This window comes from Anabrus simplex, chromosome 7 (assembly GCF_040414725.1).
Source record: "Anabrus simplex isolate iqAnaSimp1 chromosome 7, ASM4041472v1, whole genome shotgun sequence".
Taxonomy (NCBI): Eukaryota; Metazoa; Arthropoda; class Insecta; order Orthoptera; family Tettigoniidae; genus Anabrus; species Anabrus simplex.
The window spans coordinates 178,343,838-178,368,493 of record NC_090271.1 but is presented as its reverse complement, the minus strand read 5'-3'; the positions used below and the strand labels follow the sequence as shown (position 1 = coordinate 178,368,493).

Here is a 24,656-nt window from a genome sequence, read left to right as displayed (position 1 = left end):
AACATGGTCAACCAGAAACTTGATGACAAGTACGCCTGCTCTCACATTCCCATGCAGTCCAACATCGGACCACTGTCACATCTGAATGCCCTGTAAACCTGGATATTGCATGATTTGACCAGCTGGCCAAATGGAGACCCAAAATGAGGCCCTTTTCAAACTCTGTCAGGTTCTGATAATGCTGTCTCACACAAGTACGTGGCATCTCTGTGTCCTTCACAGTGATCATTCAACATCTGATGCTGTTCATGTCTCTTACATACCCTACCAGGCCTGGTAAAAACATCAAACATGAACTACTCTAATGCACTCTGGTGGCCATCCTACCTACCACAGAGAATTGCAACTCTAATCATTTACATACCTGCTGATGTTATGTACAAGTACAAAGTTACATTGACATCTGACCATTTCTTCTGGGTGCTTCAATTTCTTTGTCAGGTAGTGTATAATTAGAGCTAGTTTATTATAGATTTTAAAAATTAGAATACCATGCATGGCATTAATTGATCAGCAAGATTTTAATAGAAGAACACAAGAATAGTTTTTCTTTTAATAGGAATAAAAAAAGTGTTTTAGACTATAAAAAATTTGAACTGTTGGCAATTTAGTATAAAAAAATGTTATGTGAAAATTTGATTTTATGTGAATTAAATGTTGTACGATTTAAGTCTTTTCTTAGGGATTTTGGAAATTTTTAATGATCACTGAGGTTGAGAACAGACCTTGTTCTCGAAACATGTACAAAATCAATATGTACTAAATAAGTTAAATATATTTGTATGCAATTATATTGACAAAGCAGACCTATTATAGCGCATTTTAACAGGCTTTTATATAAACTTGGCTTTTTGTGTTTCGATAGGGAGCTTTTTCTGAGTTCCTTGTCCTGCTCTACGAGTTTGAGCAAGTTACCTCAATTTCAGCTGTTGTAATTTTGCTCATTTTTCATGAAAATTTATTTGCACGCTCATAACAGCCACACTGAAACTTCTGATTAAATACCACTATTTTTCCAAATAGAAAGGTTAACTTGTGAATGAATGTCATTTATTGCATCTAAATTGGACAGCACTTGTATTCGCTATGCCTTCTTGAAATTGACTTTGCAGCCAAAATTATACTCCAGCTCTCCGAGACCCCCCACCCCGCACTCAGTGCTCAGTACTTCTCCCACCTGGCTTACCTGGTAGCATAGTGGGGAACGTGTCCCACAAGCAGACACCTAAATGAACAAAATCTATTTGTAACTTCCTATCATATGAAGGCTTCAGGCTCCTACCGAATTTCATTACACCAACTTTTCTAGCCTACAGACCTAATTATAAGACACTAGCAGCTCCCACAGCTCCACCCATATTGGTCAGAATTAGAAATTAGATTTGAATACTATAAATAGTTTGCTCATTTCTTATTTCTGATCACCCTCTCTACTTTGTTTCATCTTTCTCCTCAGCCTCTATATCAATTAGTGCATCAATTCCCGGAGCTAGGGAATATTTCTACTTGTACTTCTAACAGATAGGTAGTGTATTCTCTTTTAAGGTTCCAGACATACCTTTCCTTTTACTTGCTCCACATTATCTTTCATTGCCTCTGCCTTCCGCCTTAGCAAAGTTTCTCTCACAGATTGGAAAAGCGAAGTAATTGTTGGACTTGCACCACTAATAATAATAATAATCGTATGGCCTCAGCTACCGTGTGCAGACATTTTGATTTGATGCTATCTGGCTGTCTGCTCGTCAATTTCGACGTTTCGTTTTACTCTAGGTCCGCTAGATGGCAGACAGAGTAAACCGGATCTCTCTTGGGTGTCTATGGCTGAGATTTAATTAATTTTGTCGGGTAAATACTAAATGTATCACCAGAGATCTTTTACATGCTGACATTGTACGACATGGAGTGTTGAATGAACTTTTTTCCACCCTTCAAAAATCCAGCTACCTCTGCTGGGTTTGAACCCGCTATCTTGGGAGTCGGAGGCCGACACTCTACCACGGATCCACAGAGGCAGCTTACCACTAATGAATACTGTTAATGATTTTCACCCTAATCCACCCAGCTGCACAATGTTCATGTGCAAAGCCTCCTGTAACCATAATTTGGCTGATTACACAAGTAAAAATAATATTAATAATAAATAATAAAGAGTGAAATTTTAAACTTAAGTTTCAACAAAAGCATTGCAGCACAAATTGTAAACAAACAGGTTAGGAAACATGGCAAGTACAGAATGGATGTGGAAAGAGGTATGGAACTCTGAGAGGTAATGGAACATAGCCTTTTGCTATGAAAAATTATAATCATTATAAAATATCAAAGCCATCTTATTAACAGTGCTGATGGTAGTGCTTATTATAATAATTAATCATATACAGTCGTATCAGCATACTAAATTTTATTTCAAAACCGGTTTTCAGACTCTAAGGTCCATCATCAGTGTTGAAATTATTTTAAAACATTTGCTTTAACTTGAGTGTATTGTCACAATGAGTTAAAACAAGTTTCAAACAGTTAAAATGGAACCATGTTGAAATCAACTGTAAAATAAGAAAAAGAAAAAGCAAGTGTAAAAGTACATGCACAATACATTTAAAACTTAATAATGATGTTGTAAAAAATATATATGACATACCATAGGAAGGGCTGGCTTATCCCCGTGCTCAGGCTGTTGATCTAGTATTAGACAAATGTTCAGCTTTAAATATGGAGCACGCTAGAAGCACATGATAATATGTCACCTCAAGGTTGTGAACAATATGTTGCTTGCGACTGTTTCATTTAAAATTTTATCAGGTTCCGTAAAAAGTATATATGACATACCATAGGAAGTTCTGGCTTATCCTCGTGCTCACGCTGTTGATCTAGTATTAGACAAACGTTCAGCTTTAAATATGGAGCACGCTGGAAGCACATGATAATACGTCACCTCAAGGTTGTGAACAATATATTGCTTGCTACTGTTTCATTTAAAATTTTATCAGGTTCCGCTATCTGCATCCGGAATATCTCAATGTTTGTATGAGTATTTTGTTCAAATCCATAATTACCTTTAATAATTAATTTCATCTCCTTTTCGATCCCTAAAAAGTTATGATTGTTGTTATAAATGTGTTCCACGAAAGCTGAATATTTGTTGTACTTTATTGCCTCGAAATATTCTTGATATCTTTGATTTAATGCTCAGCGAGTCCTTTCTATATAAAACATTTTGCAGTCATCACAAGTGAGTCTATATACTCCGGAATTGGTGCAGAGAGACATCTGTTTTGTTGATACTATGTGCATTATATATATGTTATGATATTTTATTTCTGGTTCTAAATGCTGTTTTGAGTTGAAATTTCTTAAATGTATTAGCGATTTTAAAAACTTGATTTCCAAAATGCGTAAATGTTACAAATTGACTACGTTCAGAGATTTCCTTTCTTCTCTTGTGGTTTTTATTTATTCCATTTTCTTTTTTATGTATCATTTTGTCTATCATTTCTGGGTTGTAGCCATTTGCTTCCTCCTATATTACCATTTCAAACAGGGTGAATAAAATTATTTATAGCGTAGACTGTAGTTCCTCATTCCCTGACTTTACATACCAATTTTTATTAAATTCTGGGTAAATTTTTCATGACTCGGCACTGATATGGACTTAGCAACAAAAATCCAAATTCATAAATATCTCTGTTATCATAGCCGGTAATATTAACAATTTTAAAATTGTATAATTGTATAAAAATATATGAGAAAATGATCAGAAATTTAATACTATATAAATGAGCTTTCTATATTATAGGCTTTCACATTTAGTTTTCTTCAGACTGTGATATTAGAACATCTAATGTAAAGTGAGTCCTCCTTCCTTTCTTGACTCCCTCTTGTCTTATTATTCAAGCGATCCTTCCTTCACGATTTTTTCTCATTTTTATAATAATTTTCACAATTTCTCTTGTTGATATGGATCAATGACCATGTATTTCACACCTTAAGACAATCATGACAAAATCTATTGCCAGTTAACATGATTGAACAATATTTCCATGTAAACAATGCTTGGCGTTGATATGAATTAAGCATCAATAGTCTAAATTCATCTAAATTCATGAATTCTCTTATTATAGTCATTCTCCTGTGGGTGGGGGCGGTAAAATAACACCCACGGTACCCGCTGCCTGATGGAAGGTGACTAAATCTGGCCCCACAGGCTCTGAACTAGGGAGGGTGAGTTGGTAAACACAGGGCCCTTAGCTGAGTCCTGGCATTGCTTCCACTTACTTGTCTGGCTCCATGGCTAAATGGTTAGTGTGCTGGCCTGTAGTTACAGGGGTCCCAGGTTTGATGCCTGGCAGGTTCGGGAATTTTAACCATCATTGGTTAATTTTGCTGGCACAGAGCTGGGTGTATGTGTCGTCTTCATCATTTCATCCTCATCACAATGTTCAGGTTGCCTACGGGAGTCAAATCAAAAGACCAACACCTGGCAAGCCGAACATGTCCTCGGACACTCCTGGCACAAAAGGCCATTTCCATTTTCCACTTGTGCCAGGCTTCTCACTTTCATCTTTCCTATCTGACCTACCTTGGTACCTCTTGTCCTTTCCTGACCTGACAGTATTACAAATGAAGGCCTAGGGAGTCTTTCATTTTCACGGCCTTTGTGGTTATCCTTTCTTAGGCCAATATCTTCATTCTTCAAAATGTCGGACCCCTTCCATTTGTTCTCTCTGATTAGTGTTATATAGAGGATGGTTTCCTCTTAAAACAATCATCACTATTTCCACCAGCCTTATCATAGTTGGTACTGTAAAACTGAATAAGACATAAATGATCAGAAATACTTTTGAAAGGACCAATGAAATAGGTAATTAAAAATTAAATTTTAGGCACCTTCTCCTAAACTACCATTTCAACCAAGATGAATAAAATTATTTGGAGTGTAGACTATAGTTCCTTATTCCCTGAATTTACATACTGATTTTCATTAAATTCTATTTATCCATTTTCTCGTGACTCGGCACTTATATGGACTTGGCAACAAAAATCCAAATTCATGAATATCTCTGTTATCATAGCCAGTACGGGAAAAATGTATAAGATGTAAATGATTGGAAATTTAATACTGTATAACTTAAGTTATGTAGTATTTATCAATAGGACCACTAATAACATAAATATTTGAGAATTAAATTTTAGACCTTCCCCTAAACTACTATTTCTCTCAGTGTGAATAAATTTATTTATGGCCTAGACTTATTCCCCAACTTGGCATACTGATTTTCATTCAGTTCTCTTCAGCCGTTTTCTCGTGATGTACATACAGACAGACATTATGGGAAATTAAAAAGTGCATTTCCTTGTTACTGTGGACATGACCGATATAGAAATACCATTCTTCTTAAATTCTGCACAATGTACAGAAAAAACTCTTATTTTTTATTTGGATGCAGGGTCAGGTCTTGAAATGAATATTTGGATCAATGATTTCTCCCATCTTCTTTTGTCAGTTGGTGGCAATAATGTTGATTCATTTGAAGCTTCTATTCTCAGCCAATTATTGAACCTCTTTATCAAATCCTCTACTGTGAAGAGCATTGGTCAGCAATTCACGTATTATGTTATGCCATCTAATTCATAACGTTTCTTCCTTGGAACACTTCTCCAGCACATGAAGGAGAGTTTCATATTCATTGAAGTGTCTGAAGTGGCCTGTGCTGGTGGAGCGTCCAGGACGAGAACGTACAAGTGAGACTATAGTATTCATTTTTAAAATTTCTCTCCATTCAGAGCTAGAAAGGCCTTCTCTCTTGACAATCCATGTCTTAGCAGATAGAACTTGCAAAACTAGTTTCTTGAACTTTTTCTCTTGAAAATTAAATTCTTAGTTGATTTAGGGAACTCCATATTTTAATACGACCTACAGTTCAGGCAGTGTATACATTTTTAAGAGTCCCAAATGCACATTTTTTGTGGCTTATTTTACGTTTTTTGAAACTACTTGCTACCTATATAAAGCTTAACTGTAATTGTATATAGCTTATAATGATCTTTAAAAAAGTGTTCTAATGCTGTAAGAATTAATGAAATCAACAGAGTGGTTCCTGAGATTACTCTCCACATATAGAGAAACTGACAAACATTCCTCTTTATAATATTATTGTAGATTATCACATCAGAAGTTCTTGTAATCAAGCATTCAGTCTTTATTTCTGAGAATGAATGATAGAGTATAGAATCCATTATGGTATAAAGATATATCAATGAAGGCTAAAGAAATAATGTACAAGACATACATATGCAACTGATATCCAGCCAGACATAGACAATTTAACCATTGAATTAATAACTATCTACACACATATATATCACACTCTTTGCTCATGTAAAGTAGTGGTTCAATATTATGTGGAGGACTTCCTGAGAAAAAGAATATTTGTGGGATGAAATTAATGAAATTTAATGCTTTGATCACCTCTTCTGTTATATTTTTCTTGATATTATTATTTCTGTGATGGTTTCTAGGCCAAGAAACTGTCTTTTGAAGATGAAAATATTGAGAAGTTGAAAAATAGAGTGAAGAGTCTTGAAAAGGAGCTTGCTGATTGTGAAACAAAGGTAAGTTGTTCTGTAATCATTAGTCAATCATGGGGTGTTTCTTGGAGAAATTAATTAAAATGCAGACCATGCCATGGGGCTTTGATATCAGATGTCTGCCTTTCACTTCACTTCACTTCAGATCTCAGTCTGAAACATTTGATTGACTGAGTGAAGGCTGGACAGATTTTTCTTGAGGAAATTTAATTTTTTCTCGTTAGTCAGATATGGAAACTTAAAAATAAGGATAGGGACATACACTGGAAATACCATATATATGCAAATAATCCCCGCATATTTTTTTCAAAATTTGACAGCAAAAATTTGGGGTATAGGTATTGTTTGCATCGAGGTTAGTGCAGTACTCCTAACATACAGAAATTTGGATGTTAGAAATTGTACAACCACTCTGCTCCCACCAAAACTGAGAAGGGTGTCATGTACACTTCATGTCATTTATGTGGTGGCTCTTTAAGTAATATCACATGTTTAGGGTGGATGGTGTGAGGTCATTAATAGCTAAAGACAAATCCACATTTCTGAAGAGATAGAGCAAGTTGATACTCCCACTCTTGGAAGAAAATGTGATGTGGACAAGAGTTACATATATGATTGCAGAAAAAATAATGGTTTGGTCAAATAGTCTTGAGCAGACAAAGGGCAACCACCATGTATTTGGTGGGGAAAAAAATGTTTACAGAAATTGAAAACAGGATAATGCAAATACGAGATTGAAGAGGTTCAGTACAGGCATACGGTCATGAGCACAACGTATCAGTTAAAAGCTATAGCAAAAGAAACAAGTCAAAAATGTTGATAGTAAGGATACCCATGGATTGTTCACATGTGTTTCTGAATAAAATTCCTTCTATTTTCATAGGATAGATAAGACTGCATCAAGTCTCCCAACCAATTGTGAAGAAAATAATGTGAATTTTCACAGTGTTATCAGTTTGTGTAAGAGAAATTCTAATTTGCAAATTGGTAATTAAGATCAGATGTATGTACAGTATTGTACTGTAGTATTTTATGTTATCAATAAGTAGTAGTAGAACAGATGCGCTATATCGATGTGACGTTCCGACAATCGAACACCAGGACAATGAAAACAAGTGACGGCACAACACCTCACACACACAGTTTCGATTACCAGCACTACCACAAGAGAGACTAGAGGCCATTCCAGCGTAAAATCACGCCATCTACTTAGAGTAGGCCTCGATCAAACACAAGTCACAGGACTGGGAAGCAATGGAATCTGGGCAAAACCAAGGTTAAAAGAACCTCGACAGAGGTTGGATCCAGGAGAAAAGGATAGAGAAACTTATGAGAAACACCATGAAGCACCATAAATAGTTTAAACCACATAAAATTTTAATAAATGAAGAATATTTTTAAAAAGTAAGAAACACCCATTAAAAAATTTCATTAAATTAAAAACAATGAAATTAAACTAAATAAATTAAGAAAAGATTAAAAGAAATTCAAACACTGAAACATTTTTAAAGGAAATAATCTTCCAAAATTATAGTTAAAACATACATCTTGGTTTACCAATCACCAAAGTACTTGGTACTTAATGACTCAATCAGAATTCCATATAATACATTTTAAAATTTTACACATGAACTCAAGTTCAAAAAAATATGAAAAAACATCCTTTAATCGATGGTCATATGACTATACCTGTTTGAGAGCTCTCAATAAATACAATTAAAAATATAACAGGGTACCCCTTTTAGTAGACTAATTTTTCTACAAGAAGATTAAAGTATATAAAAATTACAACTCCTTTTTAAAGGTTGCTCAAAATAAAATTAAGGATATTAATGAAAAGGGAAGGTGAAACATCCCACCCAACAAATTCAAAACACCGTGAATGGCAGAAGGCAAAAGGGGAATCTTGAACATTTACAAGTCCGCAACGTGCCTAAACATGGCATATACACACAAAATAATAAATTTAGCAAAATCTCATGACAAAAAGAGATCACATTCATAGAGATCACATTCCTTAAATCACCTTGAAAATGTAATTTAATATGAGGGTACTATTAACCACAGTCACCATCAATCAAAGTCTTGATGTCTACACCCGTCATTTTTATATCGCCTCTTCAACTAATATTATGTGGACTTGACCGTTAACTTCTTTCTTACTTATGCATTGTTTTTCGAGTTGTAATGGCTGATGATGACCCAGACTGGGGTCGAAACCGGTACCATTTCCACTTTTAATTAAATAAGAATGTAATCTCTACATCTCTTATTTACTTGTATTGAATAGGCTGAACTACCACATTTATTATTTCAATTTAACTGAGACAATGACCAACTCGTAACAGTGCTGCAACACATTGTTTTTGCATTCTATTCAGCTGATGATGACCCAGATTGGGGTCGAAACCGGTACCGCTTATGCTTATAATTAAATAGGAATGTAACACTACATTTCATATTTATTTGTATTGAATGGCTTGAACTACCTTATTTATTATTTCAATTTAATTGTGATACATTGTAAAGGCAAAGCCATTTTTGGTCTTCCTGAAGCATGTCAAGATTGTCATATTTCTGGTTCTGGTTCATTTTCAAAACCAAGAAATTCTTCTTCTGAGCTATCCGGATCATTGATGTTTTCTGTACGTCCTGTGTGTGTAGGAGTTATCTTTACATTGATGAAAAACTCAACCAACTCTGGCTCTATCCTGGGATGATCTTTATCAAAATGCTCTACATTTAGGCACTGACTTGGGAAAATATCAAGATCATATTTTTGCTCTTGTCTGTCTCCTTTCAGAAACTTGACATCACGTGAGATTTCCACATTTTGTTCCTATGGTATCCAAATTCTGAAACCTTTGGACTGCTCCACATCAAAGTAATAAACTTCATTGTCCCGATTGAACTGAGACTACTTCTGTTTAACACAGCAAGCTTTTCATTCCACCATAGAACATGTCCAACTTTGTCAACTTTTAATCTTATGCTGGTCTCATTGGACAATTCTTCCCTCTACACTAAAGTGGAACTCACATCTAGAACTTTCTAGAAGCATATACTTAGTTATATATTTTAATTGTGCAACACAGGAGTAACTGTCAACCAAAGACTATCTCATCAAGAGTTTTAACGTGACTTCACAAAGATTTTACTTGTCAATGTGAACACTTCTGTTACTTTTATCACAATTCGCAAATACGGTTTTTCACTTTTGTCAGCCATTCCACCACCATCCCATCCTTCTAGATCCTCTCTCATTTCTCCACATTATTTTACTTTATTTTATCATTATGTCTTTTACTGTTGTAATTTGGCTAGGCTGATGATGGTCCAGAGTGGACTGAAACTAGTACCTATTAATATCATTGTAATGTTTTTGTAAAAACATCAAATGATTTTTTAGTATTGAGAAGGTGGAATATTAAAATTTTGTATTTACTTTAAGCACTGCTCCATATATCCGAGGAATATGCCCTTTTGTCCCCGAGGGTCGAATTTTCCTATGTTCGGCGATCAATTTAGGCAGTAGATTTCACATCCAAATTTTTCGAATTAACAAACATTTGGAACCTTTCCAGTCCAGGTTTCGTAAGGAGTTCGTCCACCCAGTTTACTTGTAGGGCATTTGTTCCTAATGTAATTTGATGTTGCAACAGCCTCAGCCCAGAAAGAAGGAGGAACTCCGGACTGCACTAATAAACATCTGGCCATCTCGACGAGTGTACGGTTTTTCCTTTCTGCTACTCCATTTTGTTCCCTAACTGCACAGCCCGGTGAAGAGAAATTAATAAAATGAAATATACGTACAATGTGATGTATGATAGGAAGGGAGAACATGAAACCTGCTGCCAGTACATAGCCTACTCCTGTGGAATAGCTCCCAGGGGTCTGCTCAAGGCTTAACTCCTCCATCTGACGGATGAATCACCATCAACAGCATCATTTGCCCTCACCCTATATGTACACTGCAGATAAGTTTAGAATTGAATCCATGCTTTTGGAATGCAATTGAGTTGTTAGAAATTGTATTTGTATGCCACCACCTCTCCAACCCTGCCACCAACATTCTGATGGTGATTTCTTCTTCTCCCCCCACCGACTAATGGGACTTGAACCATGTAACAGTGGTGTCAGACGATATAGACTTGACACCTTAATGATTATGGCCACCAAATATGTGGATATATGAGAGTTTTGATGTTATTCTGGATATGAGATTTGTTATGTTTTTCTAACAACATATCTCTGTGATGCTCGTTTATTCTTCCTTACAGGATCCAGGACTTTAGAAATTATCATGTCACTATAACCATTCATCCTGAAGGCACGTTTGTCTTAATATTCAGTTGGAGAGTTAAGTCTTACAAGTTAAAGTACATCACTTCCTGTGGTGAGAGAATCCTTTGTTAGGTGATGGTGCTTGTCAGCATCTGGATAGCAATAGACATACAATAGATACAGTTGCTCAAAGTCTTGGGTGTGAAAGTACCAGTCAAAATATGATTTTATATTTTATACAGATTTGCAAGCACAGAGATGACCACAGCGGGGAGGAACTAAAGAAGGAAGTTCAGGAACTGGAGAAGAAACTTGTGGCACGTGATTCTGTGGTGCGTAAAGAACAAATGTTTTATTTCCAAGAATATTTTCTATCATTTCTCCACCTTCCTCTTTCATCAGCTTTGTATAAACTCTTTTTTTCCTAATACTTCTGTAATTCCATTCAACATTCTTTTACTGCCAGCTCCATCTGTTTACATCTTTTGCGTATATTCTTCCCAACTTTTTTCTCTTACCAATTTCTTATATTTTCTTTTATTATCAAGATACCTTGCTTTCTTTTATCTTATCTCTGACCAATTTCTTACCTTTCCTTTTATTATTAAGGTACTTTGTTTTCTTTTCTCTTATCTCTGATGGTGAGTTAGTGGCCCCAGTCAAGAAAGCCAAGAATTCTTGCCATGCTTTCTTCTCTTCTTTCACTGCTTCTCTCACCTTCTCATTCTACCATGGTGTCTCCTTTTCTTTCAGTCTCATTGATGTTCTACCACAGGCACTCTCTGCCCCTCTTACAAATATTATTTTAAAGATGGACCATAATTTTTGCACATGTCCTACTTTAGTAACTGGAATTTGTTGTTTCAGTCTCTCCATAAATTCTTTCTGTGCTTTCTCATTTTTTAATTTTTCACAGTTTTATTTTACTCTCTCTTATCTCTCTTAATTTTTCCATTTTCTCTACTCTCATTTTTGCCTTCACAATTCTATGCTCTCCATCATATGCTTCTCCTTATAAAGCTGTTATATCCATCAACTGTCCGCGATTTGTCTTTTGCACCAGAAATAATAATTTTATTCTTCTTTAACCCCAATCATTACTTGTAATTTTCTTGCTGCTTTTTTCTTTCTGAAAGTATGCGTTGCCCACAATAATTCCATTCCTCTCACGAAACTCATTTATAATCTGTATGAAAAACAAATAATATAATGGTAAAAATGTAAATACCAAACAAAAGGAGACAACAATGAAAGAAAATATTCAAAACTGGAAAATGTACCCACACTTTCCTTTGGTATTCTACATTATATACGGATTTCTACATAAGTACACGCAGTGAGTAAGGCCGTTATTAGCCGAAGGCGACTAGTGGTGCAAGTTGTGAATAACTGCTTGATTCCCATTGAGGGAATAGTCACTAGAGAGAGAGAGAAAGAGAGAGAGAGAGATTGGTGTCCTATGATGAATTCCTTCTCCTTGCTCTTCTATTAAAAATGAAAAGCTGAAGGGTTAGGAAAATTTGAAAACATCCTATGTCTGTTTCTCGACTGACTAGGAGATTATGTTATACTCGTACATTGGTTAACGATCTGACTGCGGGCTACAGTAAATTTTTCAGTTGTCGTCGCATGTCGAAATCACCATTTTACTAATTGATTGGCTACATAAAATAAGACACAGGACTAAACTAGTGTTTCCCAACAAAGGAAAATTGGTCCCTACACTGGCATGCCATAGTCATTACTTTGTTTCTCATAATAAATATTTTATAATTATCCGTCATTTTGAAAAATCTTGTTATTTGAATCCATGACAAATTATTTTAGTTAATCATTAGTAACTGACTCATTAACTCCTCTGATGAGGTAGACATCAGGATGGGCAACCGGTCATAAAAACTAGCTGTGAAGATTCATCTCACTTCGTACCCGACCCGTAGAGAAACGGGACAAGGGGTTGACATATTGTACGTACATACATACATTAGTTATTGACAGTATCATAGTTGTTGCATGCAAACTAATTCTTCCTAACAATGTATATTTAAAATAATTCTAATTAGAAAAACATGTACCCACACCCACATGTTAGTTAATATAAAATTATTTCTGTAAAAATATTTACTTTGCAATGAAAACAATTTTAGTAACTAGTAATACTAGTAACTAGTAGTAAATAAAGTAGGTAAAACAAGCAAATTACGTTTATTGTACAACTTTAATTAATGTTAAGTATTCTCTCTTATAAAATACTGAAAAAACATTGTGTCTGTAATATTTAAGATTTTTCTAAATAAAACTTCTGGTCTACAAAATGTTATTTGCTCTTCAATTTACCCAATCCATTTGAGATATAATTCAGCTATAATTCACTAATAGAGCCAGACAAAGAAATAATGTTACAAATTTTAATGATAAAGAATTTTTATAAATTTTACACATTTCTATACTGAATAGTACAAGTAGTATAAAAATTACCTAGAACACTCTTCTCGGCCAGGGGTTCTTCTTCCATTTCTGTAATTAAGTTCTTTCAAATCCTCTTCCAAGAATTTAGTTTTTCTGCTTTGTCTGCATAAGTTTCAATGCTGGAATCTCAAATGGCTTGTTTTCTTTCAACCTCAAAAGTTAATTCTTTAGTATTTATTCAATTTTTTCTTATTTTGCTTTCGCCAGGCTGTGTGGCTCAGACGGTTAAGGCACTGGCCTTCTGACCCCAACTTGGCAGGTTCGATCCTGGCTCAGTCCGGTGGTATTTGAAGGTGCTCAAATACGTCAGCCTTGTGTCGGTAGATTTACTGGCGCATAAAAGAACTCCAGCGGGACTAAATTCCGGCACCTTGGCGTCTCCGAAAACCGTTAAAGAGTAGTTAGTGGGACGTAAAACAAATAACATTATTATTGTTGTTGTTGTTTGAGTCATCAGTCCATAGACTGCTTTGATACAGCTCTCCATGCCACCCTATCCTGTGCTAACCTTTTCATTTCTACGTAAGTATTGCATCCGACATCTGCTCTAATCTGCTTGTCATATTCATACCTTGGTCTACCCCTAGCGTTCTTACCACCTACACTTCCTTCAAAAACCAACTGAACAAGTCCTGGGTGTCTTAAGATGTGTCCTATCATTTTATCTCTTCTTCTCGTCAAATTTAGCCAAATCGATCTCCTCTCACCAATTCGATTCAGTATCTCTTCATTCGTGATTCGATCTATCACCTTCAACATTCTTCTGTAACACCACATTTCAAAAGCTTCTATTCTCTTTCTTTCTGAGCTAGTTATCGTCCACGCTTCACTTCCATACAATGCCACGCTCCACACGAAAGTCTTCAAAAACATCTTTCTGATTCCGATATCAATGTTTGAAGTGAGCAAATTTCTTTTCTTAAGAAAGCTCTTCCTTGCTTGTGCTAGTCTGCATTTTATGTCCTGCTTACTTCTGCCATCGTTAGTTATTTTACTACCCAAGTAACAATATTCATCTACTTCCTTTAAGACTTCATTTCCTAATCTAATATTTCCCGCATCACCTGCCTTCATTCGACTTCACTCCATTACTTTTGTTTTGGACTTATTTATTTTCATCTGGTACTCCTTACCCAAGATTTCATCCATACCATTCAGCAACTTCTCGAGATCTTCTGCAGTCTCAGATAAAATAACAATATCATCGGCAAATCTCAAGGTTTTGATATCCTCTCGTTGGACTGTGATTCCCTTTCCAAATTTCTCTTTGATTTTCTTTACTGCCTGTTCTATGTAAACATTGAAAAGGAGAGGGGACAAACTGCAGCCTTGCCTCACTCCTTTCTGGATTGTTGCTTCTTTTTCAAAGCCCTCGATTCTTATCACTGCAGACTGATTTTTATACAGATTGTAGATAATTCTTCGTTCTCGGTATCTGATCCCTATCATCTTCAGAATCATAAATAGCTTGGTCCAATCAACATTATCGAATGCCTTTTCTAGATCTACGAATGCCATGTACGTGGGCTTGTCCTTCTTGATTCGATCCTCTAAGATCAGACGTAAAGTTAGGATTGCTTCACGTGTTCCTACATTTCTTCTGAAGCCAAATTGATCTTCTCCCAACTCAGCTTCAACTTGTTTTTCCATTCTTCTGTAAATAATACGTGTTAAAATTTTGCAGGCATAAGATACTAAACTAATGGTGCGGTAGTTTTCACACCTGTCAGCACTGGCTTTCTTGGGAATAGGTATAACAACATTCTTCCGAAAATCGGATGGGACTTCTCCTGTCTCATACATCTTGCACACTAAATGAAATAACCTTGCCATGCTGGTTTCTCCTAAGGTAGTCAGTAATTCAGAGGGAATGTCATCAATTCCAGGTGCCTTGTTCCTATTGAGGTCACTCACAGCTGTGTCAAACTCTGACCTCAAAATTGGGTCTCCCATTTCATCAGCATCAACAGCCTCTTCATGTTCCAGAACCAATTTATCTACATCTTTACCTTGATACAACTGTTGGATATGCTCCTGCCATCTTTTTGCTTTGTCTTCTTTCCCTAGAAGTGGCTTTCCATCTGAGCTCTTAATATTCATACACCTAGATTTCCTTTCTCCAAAGGTTTCCTTGATTTTCCTGTATGCAGCATCTACCTTACCCAGGACCATACAGCCTTCGACATCCTTGCACTTTTCCTTCAGCCATTCTTCCTTAGCTACCTTGCACTTTCTATCCATTTCATTCTTTAATCGCCTGTATTCTTTTCTGCCCTCTTCATTTCTAGCATTCTTGTATTTTCGTTGTTCATCAATCAGGTCTAGTATCTCCTGAGTTATCCACTGATTCTTAGTTGATCTTTTCTTCCTTCCTAACATTTCTTCAGCAGCCCTACTGACTTCATTTTTAATGACTCTCCACTCTTCCTCTACAGTGTTTCCTTCAGCCTTTTCATTTAGTTCTTGTGCAACACGTTCCTTGAAACAATCCCTCACACTGTTTTCTTTCAACTTGTCTAGATCCCATCTTTTTGCATTCTCTCCTTTCTTCAATTTCTTCAACTTCAGATGGCATTTCATGACCAACAAGTTGTGGTCAGAGTCCACGTCTGCTCCTGGGAAAGTTTTGCAATCCAACACCTGGTTTCTGAATCTCTGCCTAATCATAATGAAGTCTATTTGATACCTTCCAGTGTCTCCAGGTCTCGTCCACATATACAGCCGTCGTTTGTGGTGTTTGAACCACGTGTTGGCAAGGACTAAATTATGATCAGTGCAGAATTCAACCAGCCGACTTTTTCTTTCGTTCCTTTGTCCCAATCCAAATTCTCCTACTGTACTACCTTCTCTTCCTTGGCCTACCACTGCATTCCAGTCTCCCATCACAATTAGATTCTCTTTACCTTTTACATATTGTATTAAATCTTCTATCTCCTCATATATTCTTTAGATTTCTTCATCATCTGCTGAACTAGTAGGCATATAAACCTGCACTGTTGTGGTGGGCATTGGTTTGGTGTCTATCTTGACGACAACAATTCTTTCACTATGCTGGTCGTAGTAACTTACCCGCTGCCCTATTTTCTTATTCATTATTAAACCAACTCCTGCATTTCCCCTGTTTGATTTTGTGTTGATAATTCGGTAGTCACCTGACCAAAAATCTTGTTCTTCCTGCCAACGTACTTCACTTATACCAACTACATCTAACTTTAGCCTATCCATCTCCCTTTTTAGATTCTCTAACCTACCACAACGTTTCAAACTTCTAACATTCCACGCTCTGTCTCGCAGAATGTCAGTATCCATCTTCCTGATGATCGCCCCCTCTCGTGTAGTCCCCACCCGGAGATCCGAATGGGGGACTAGTTTACCTCCGGAATATTTAACCGGGAGGAAGCCATCATCAGTACACCATTCATACAGAGAGAGCTGCATGTCATCGGGAGGTAGTTACGGCTGTAGTTTCCCGTTGCTTTCAGCCATGTAGCAGTATCAACACAGCTAAGCCATGTTGAGTATTATTACAAGGCCCTATGAGTTTATCATCTAGACTGCCGCCCTTGCAACTACCGAAAGGCTGCTAGCCCCCTTTCAATGAACCATTTGTTAGTCTGGTCTCTCAACAGATACCCATCTGATATGGTTGAACCTGCGGCTCGGCTATCTGCATCATTTGGGACACGCAAGCCTCCCCACCGCGGCAAGGTCAGATGGTTCGCAGAGGAGGACATTATTATTATTATTATTATTATTATTATTATTATTATTATTATTATTATTATTATTATTATTATTATTATTTTGCTTTCTTTCTCTCTCTCTTTTTTTTTTTTTAATACAGTCTGCCTTACATCGCACCGGTACAGATAGGTCTTATGGCGATGATGGGATAGGAAAAGGCTAGGCGTGGGAAGGAAGCAACAGTGACCTTAATTAAGGTACAGCTCAAGCATTTGTCTGGTGTGAAAATGGGAAACCATGGGAAAACCATCTTCAGGGATGCCAACAGTGGGGTCACTCACTATCTCCTGAATTTTGTGGATAGCTACATGATGCAAACCACACAGCCACTTGCTCGATCATATTCGACATTCAAGTAGTTTTGTCATCTTCATTTGTTATACTCGTTTATTTGATGTTTCCATATTCATTAAAGGAACTATCACAATATGGAATGCACGTGTACGAGTAAAATATTCACTCTACCACCAACAAGCTAATGAAATATGTGGGTGGAGAACACAAGCTCGAATGATGTTCCATATGCGCGTGCAGGTACATCGGGCGACTAGTTGAGCCACTAGTCGCCCACGGCTAATAGGTTACATTTACTGCAATGCCCTGTCATGCATTTGAGCAACTACGAGTCGCCAGAGCAGTTGCCGGCTCAGATGACGGCCGGTGACTAGTTGCTCAGTTGCACCACTAGTCGCCCGTGGCTAATAGGCCCCATTTGATCCAGTGGTTGTGACTCGCCAGAGCAACTAGTTGCACCATTAGTCACCCTCGGCTATTAGCGGCTTTAGATTATGTACAGAAAATCTATGCACAATAACTGATGCAATTTTACTGTACATCTGCATTTGGTTTAATTTATATATTTGTATAGAATGGGATTAGCACTTACTTAAATCGACATGTATCATCAGATTAGGGTTTCGATAGGTTTGAATTTGACAAAAATTTCTTTTAGCACACTGCGCATTCTGCAGGTATGTCTGATAACATGTATTTCCCTTTTGTAACTGTGTCTAAAGGCTTTCCTTTTTTTCTTTCTTTTTTTTTTTTTGAGTTTCTGATTTTCTCTATTTCAAAATAAAATTGTAATCCAAGGGCAATTAACCTCTCCATTTTCTTTCATAACAAAAGGCTACATTCCATTACCTCTCAGAGTTTCATGCCGCTTCTTACATCCATTCTGTAGTTGTCATGTTTCCCAACCTGTTTGTTTATATTTTGTACTGCAATTTTTTAGTCCGAATTTGTTTTACTAAGGTTAAAATTTCCATTCTTTATCATTATTATCCGGTTACAAAAATGACCTCAGATAAATGCATAAAATGGACACTCTCACCTCCCAACAATGAAAAGAGAACCGTACACTACTCTTTAATTGCAGTATTAGATTTAGTTAGTATACAGGTTACAGGCCAACCTTGACCACAGCTGTGAACCCCTCTGCCCTAGCTTGAAACTTCTAACACTGTACATATGCATGTGACAAGCTGATGGAAGGCTGTCGATCGCTGGTTATCACATAGATGGTGTTCTGTGCAGTGTGCTACATTGTTGACAGTTGCCAATTACTGTATGACCATGAAGTATAAGAACTAGACAACGAGCCAGCTTTATTCAAATCACGTTGGAGAAGAGAAGTTAAACAGAAGCATGTTTTCAAAAAAGTTTGACACACAGTATTTTAGAGTAGGTTGAGGCTTGCTGCCTTAATGAAAAATTCACCTCCCTTTTTATTTATTGGTGAGTGGTGATGGGGCGGAAAATCATAGAGAAAATGCATGAATCATTTCTGCGATGGTATGGACATGTACTCCATAGCAGTGAAACCTCAGTTGCAAAGACTGTCCTTCAACTGAATGTGGAAGATCGCCTACCTTGAAGGCAACCTCAAACACACTGGGTGGATAGGGTGGGAGATGACATGCGGCTCACCAAACTCAGCCCTTGGGATGCTGTGGATTGATTGAAGTGGAGGAAACACTGCAAGAAGGCAGACCCCACATAAATGAGAAAATGCAAATATGATGATAATGATGATGTGGCAGGGCAGAAAATATCTTGCCCCCCAAAATTGGCACCTATGCTATCTATTGAGCACTTTGCTAGACAAAGGCTAAAATCAGTTACATTTTCAACTATCACATCCTCTCTTTAAGAGAAGCCAAAACCAATGCTAGGATTTCATTCTATACTTTTTTATTTCCAGATCAAGCAATACAAGGAAGATAAGGACAGACTGGATGGAAAATTATTAGACCTAGAGAAACAACTTTCTGCTATCAATAAGTACAAAGATGACCAGAAGGACCAGAATGAGAGACTGCTGCAGTTAGAGAAAGAGCTAGCTGTGCGCGAAGCTTTGGTATGTTGAATACTTTCCATTGCTACTCATTTCTTCTGATATATACTTTCTTTTATCATCATTTTTAACTCTAGTTCTTGGTTTTTAAATATTGTAATGATGTTATGTACTGTGTCAGTCTTTTTATGCAGATTGTTATGTAAATTTTTTAATAGTATGAGCTGCACTTAAGAATTACTTTTTATTATAAGAGTCATCATCATCATCATCATCATCATCAAGTGCACAGTCCAAAAACTGGTCTGTTGTTACAAAGTGATTCCAAATCACATGATTACTGGTAGCCTCATTAATTGTTACACAGCTGTTTCCACCATGACTTGTGACACTTGAGGAATGATATCCTTGGTCTTCTGTGAGGCCACTTGCTGTCAGTATAACTTGCAATAGTTTTCATTATCTGGAAATGGTATAAAGTGTGGGCCCACCAAGTAATAATATTAATTTCACCAGAGATCTGCTTTGTTTTACTTGACATAGAACTTGAGTGTTTGTCATCTTATTCCTCCAGGTCACTTAAATCTTTCACCGGAAACACCACGTTTAGAAAGTTTTTAACATCAGTCTTGTTCATCATTCAGGTTTTTGAGGCATACAGTAAATCTGTCCAGACAAATGCACGTAGAATCTTGTAGAGAGGAAAATACTCAGCTGGTTATTGCTCAGCAATTTACTCTTCTGCAAAATGCAATCTTAACTTGTGTAATCTTCCTCCTTTATTTATTTATTTGAACTTTCCCCAACTGGAGATTGCCCCTGAGGACAAAGTATACAAAAAGACAAGGTGAATATTAAAAGTAGTTGTGAGTTGGTTAGCATATTTGATTAACTGTATGTTGTTGCACTGAAAAGTTTAGGCGATATGGTTCTTCAGGATTTTGATGGAATATTTCAAGGCAGTCATTGCAGTTTCTTTTATTAATGCCTGATTGAGGTTAAATGATTATCAGAACTGGATGAAAAAGAGAGGAATGGTTCCTGTACCACAACCATTAATCCTACAACTTCGATATCATCCAGCTGGTATTCTTGTTGATAGAATGGGATGGTTAGGTTGTTTACTTTTCCTCATGTACCTCATTGGATTTTGTTTCAGATGTCTCGAACCTGATCGTCAGATCTGTTATAAAGCCCTTTCGGTGGTCTTTGAAGGCTATTGTGTCAATTTGGCAGGTGCTGTCTGTAATAGAGAGACCATGAACCTCTTTGAGGACTGTAAAACCTGAGTCCCTTAATGCTTGAGCAATGGCAGATCATATTTTATGGTGCCTAGTATTTTTTACAGCTTCTCCATGTGAGCAGTAACTGAGGACAGTGCCGACAATGGTTAGTGTCCATAGTCCTGCCTGAAATAGCTCGTACAGCTGCTACATTGCTTGTCATTTTCAAGTCATCATGTCCTTGAAGGTGACTAATGCACTGATTGGCTGGAGGGTGTTTACGAAAAAGGATAACTCCTTTCGCTTTCTGTGGGAGATCGTACCACTTATCAAATACAATTTCTTTCAACTTGGTTCTTATTTTTCAGGGGTATAAAAAATCATTGTTTTTATTCAATGTGCTGTCATCTGGTGTTAGATGAAGCGTTTTCAAACAGTTGAGGCTTTCTTCTTTTGGTTCTCTTGTATCAATCAATCTATCTATCTATCTATCTATCTATCTATCTATCTATCTATCTATCTATCTATCTATCTGCATTTAGGTTTGTTACCCAGGTTGTAGATTACTTATCAATTGGAATAAATTATAAATTCTTCTTCTTCCACTGATTTTCTCACGTCTGTGGTGTCGTGGGTGCGAACTATGTCACACAATTGGATTTGACCCTGTTTTACAGACAGATGCCCTTCCTGACACCAACCCTATATGGAGGGATGTAATTACTATTGTGTGTTTCTGTGGTGGTTGGTAGTGTAGTGTGTTGTCTAAATATGAAGAGGAAAGTGTTGGGACAAACACAAACACCCAGTCCCCAACCCAGAAGAATTAATCAGATGCGATTAAAATCTCCATCCCGGCTGGAAATCAAACCCGGGATCCTCTGAACTGAAGGCCTCAATGCTCACCATTCAGCCAATGAATCAGACAAATGATGAAGGGAAATATTTGACAAATGTCCAAGTTCCTTAAAAATGTTCCCTTGACTTAGGGACTGGATGTTTGTGCTGTTAACAACATCCCTGAAACTCATACACCATACACAACACTATCCTCCACCACAATAATATGCATAAAGTTTTATATATATAGGTGTTGATTAAGTGGAACATATTTCCCAATTTATTTTAAGTACATACCACATAGTCCGCCTCTGTGGTGTAGTGGTTAGTGTGATTAGCTGCCACCCCTGGAGGTCCCAGTTTGATTCTCGGCTCTGCCACGAAATTTGAAAAGTGGTACTTGGGCTGGAACGGTGTCTACTCAGCCTCGGGAGGTCAGCTGAGTAGAGTTGGGTTTGATTCCCACCTCAGCCATCCTGGAAATGATTTTCCATGGTTTTCTACTTCTCCTCCAGGCAAATGCCGGGATGGTACCTAACTTAAGGCCACGGCCGCTTCCTTCCCACTTCCTTGTCTGTCCCTTCCAATCTTCCCATCCCCCCACAAGGCCCCTGTTCAGCATAGCAGGTGAGGCCGCCTGGGCAAGGTACTGGTCATCCTCCCCAGTTGTATCCACCGACTCGGAGTCTGAAGCTCCAGGACACTGCCCTTGAGGCGGTAGAGGTGGGATCCCTCGCTGAGTCAGAGGGAAAAACCGTACCTGGAGGGTAACCAGATTACGATACGATACGATACGATACAATACGATACGATACGATACGATACGATACGATACGATACGATACGATACGATACGATACGATATGATACGATACGATACGATACGATAATACCACATAGTTGACCATCTCGATTTCTCAATCCCAAGTCTTCCCAGCTGAAGTTTACAACATTTTTGTAACACTATTCCTTTGTCTGCATTAGGGGAGTACATTTTGTTTTCCTTAATAACATTCTTTATTGTGTTTGCTTTTCTGTTAATTGTGGACAGCAGGCATGGTGGTCTTCTCGTTAGTATTTCCTGATCATTGGCAAACTTGATTTTCCTGATAAATCTTTCATTTACTCTTCTCCCATCTTTGTCTCTGCCAGTGCTTCTTCTGTTCTTAGATCTCTGAAATCATTGATAGAGGGCTGGTGAGAGACGGGAGCCCTGTGTTACCCCTTTCCTGATGGGCACTGGGTCTGAGTGTCCTGCTCACAGCTTCTTGACCATTATGTAAGTTCCAGATAACTACTTTAGTCCTATGTTGTAGAAGAAAAAATGTTTATGCCAGGAAACTCTGTCAAATGTCTTCTCATAATCCATGAAGCATACATAGAGACTTTTCCTATCAGTCAAATATTCAGTGAGAATTCTTGGACAGCCTATTGCACTTCGAGTGCCCACATCTCTCTGAGAATGAGTATGTATAACTTATGTAGGAAAATGGGAGTGAGTTTTGTAGCTCCTAATGGGTGGATAGGAAGGTATGTTCAGGGAAATGGGGTGAAGTAGAGAGAAGTGATGAGAGTACAGGGAACTGGAAGTTAAGTAAGGATGACACAAAATCAAGACTATAGAAGTATTGTAGGGAAAGGAATAAAATTGTTTAATAGGTATATATTTACAAGATATTGTAATAGGAATTGAAACATGACAGGATAGAATCAAAAAGGGGAGTATTTATACTGCTGAAAGAAGAATTAGTAATCTGTGAGAAGGTTAAGGATGAGAAACATGAAATTGTAGGTGTAAGATGTATCTAAAGATATTAGGTCACTTGATATTTCTGGGGTGCACAGACCTGGAAGGGGTAAAGCTGATGCAGAACTATTTCACAAGATAATTTCATAAGATAATCAGACACAGAAAGGAACATGGTTGTAGCAGGTGATCTCAATTTACCTGATTAATTCATTAATTAATTTCTGTTGGTTGTTGCTAGCAATGTGCAGCCCTTGTAGGCAGACCCTCCGACAAGGGTGGGTGGCATCTGCCATGTATGGGAAACTGGAGAAATATCTAAGGATTGGAGTTATATATGTTATTAAAGAGGTCCACTATCTTATTAAATTGTTCATCATTGATAAGTTTGATAAAGTTTAGATGAAATCTTATCAGGACCCAAAGCTTTTCCATCTTTTAATTAATTTATGGCATGAGTTACTTCCAATTTCAAAATTATTGGCCCATCTGCTTATTTATGATTAACATGTACTTGTGGTCGGTTATCAAAAAAGAGGTCTGTAATATATTTTTCCCATGTTTTTAGTCTGTCAATATGATTTATTTTAGGTTTACCAAAGTTATCTTCTAAGAAATGGAGCATCTTCTTCCTGAAGGTCTCAGTTACTTCTTTGATGATTTTATGCATATTGAAGGCGTCATGCTTTTCATTGAGAGTCTCTATAGTTTTACATTTTTCATTCATTCAATCCTGTTTGTCTTTTCTAATTTCTCTTCTAATTTGATTATTAATCTGCCAATATTCATCCTTGTTGGATTTAACACTGCTGCATTTTTCCATCAAATCCAGTGTATGTTCTGTCATCATTTCTTCTTGTTTCTATTGTCTGGCTGAAGGTGTTTTTTGCTTACTGTCAGAAGAGTGGTTTTTATTTCCTTCCATTGGTTCTCTACCTCATTACTGTTAAATGCTAGTTGCTTTAGTTCTTCATTGAGTTCATGAGCAAGTTGTTGTTTTATTTGACAATTCCTTATTTTCCTCACATCTATTCTGCTTGAATGTTTGGTTTTATGCAAAACTTTGGATCTCATTTGTGCATCAGCGACTAGAGGGTTATGATCGGAACCTATATCTGCCCCTGGATATATGCTAACCGTTTTATTAAAGTTCCTGAATCTCTTATTGATGAGGATATAATCAATCTGATTGCATTTTGGAATGTCATGCTCAGTATCAGCTGGTGAAATCCAAGTGTACAATCTATGGTCTGGAAGTTGGTACCATGTATTAGTGATGACCATTTCATTTTCTTGACAGAACTGATACAACCTGTCTCCATAATCATTGGATTCCCCAAGTCCCCAATTTTCTACCATATTTCCATGCTGTCCTTTACCTAACTCTATTTCTTTCTAACCTGCACCTCCTTCTTATCTCTTTATTTCTCTGTTATAATATATTGGGTACCATTCGTTTACCATCTTTAAA

General features: G+C 37.0%; 1 protein-coding gene across 1 annotated transcript in view; it reads left to right on the top strand.

Annotated features, from left to right (window-relative positions):
* LOC136877769 (golgin subfamily A member 6-like protein 25) overlaps positions 1-24,656 on the top strand; it is a 123,075-nt gene that overhangs the window by 65,164 nt on the left and 33,255 nt on the right. Inside the window, exons 6-7 of the mRNA XM_068228740.1 lie at positions 6,514-6,606; positions 19,283-19,438. Of these exons, the coding sequence (XP_068084841.1) occupies positions 6,514-6,606; positions 19,283-19,438 (249 nt within the window). The remainder of the gene's footprint in view (positions 1-6,513; positions 6,607-19,282; positions 19,439-24,656) is intronic.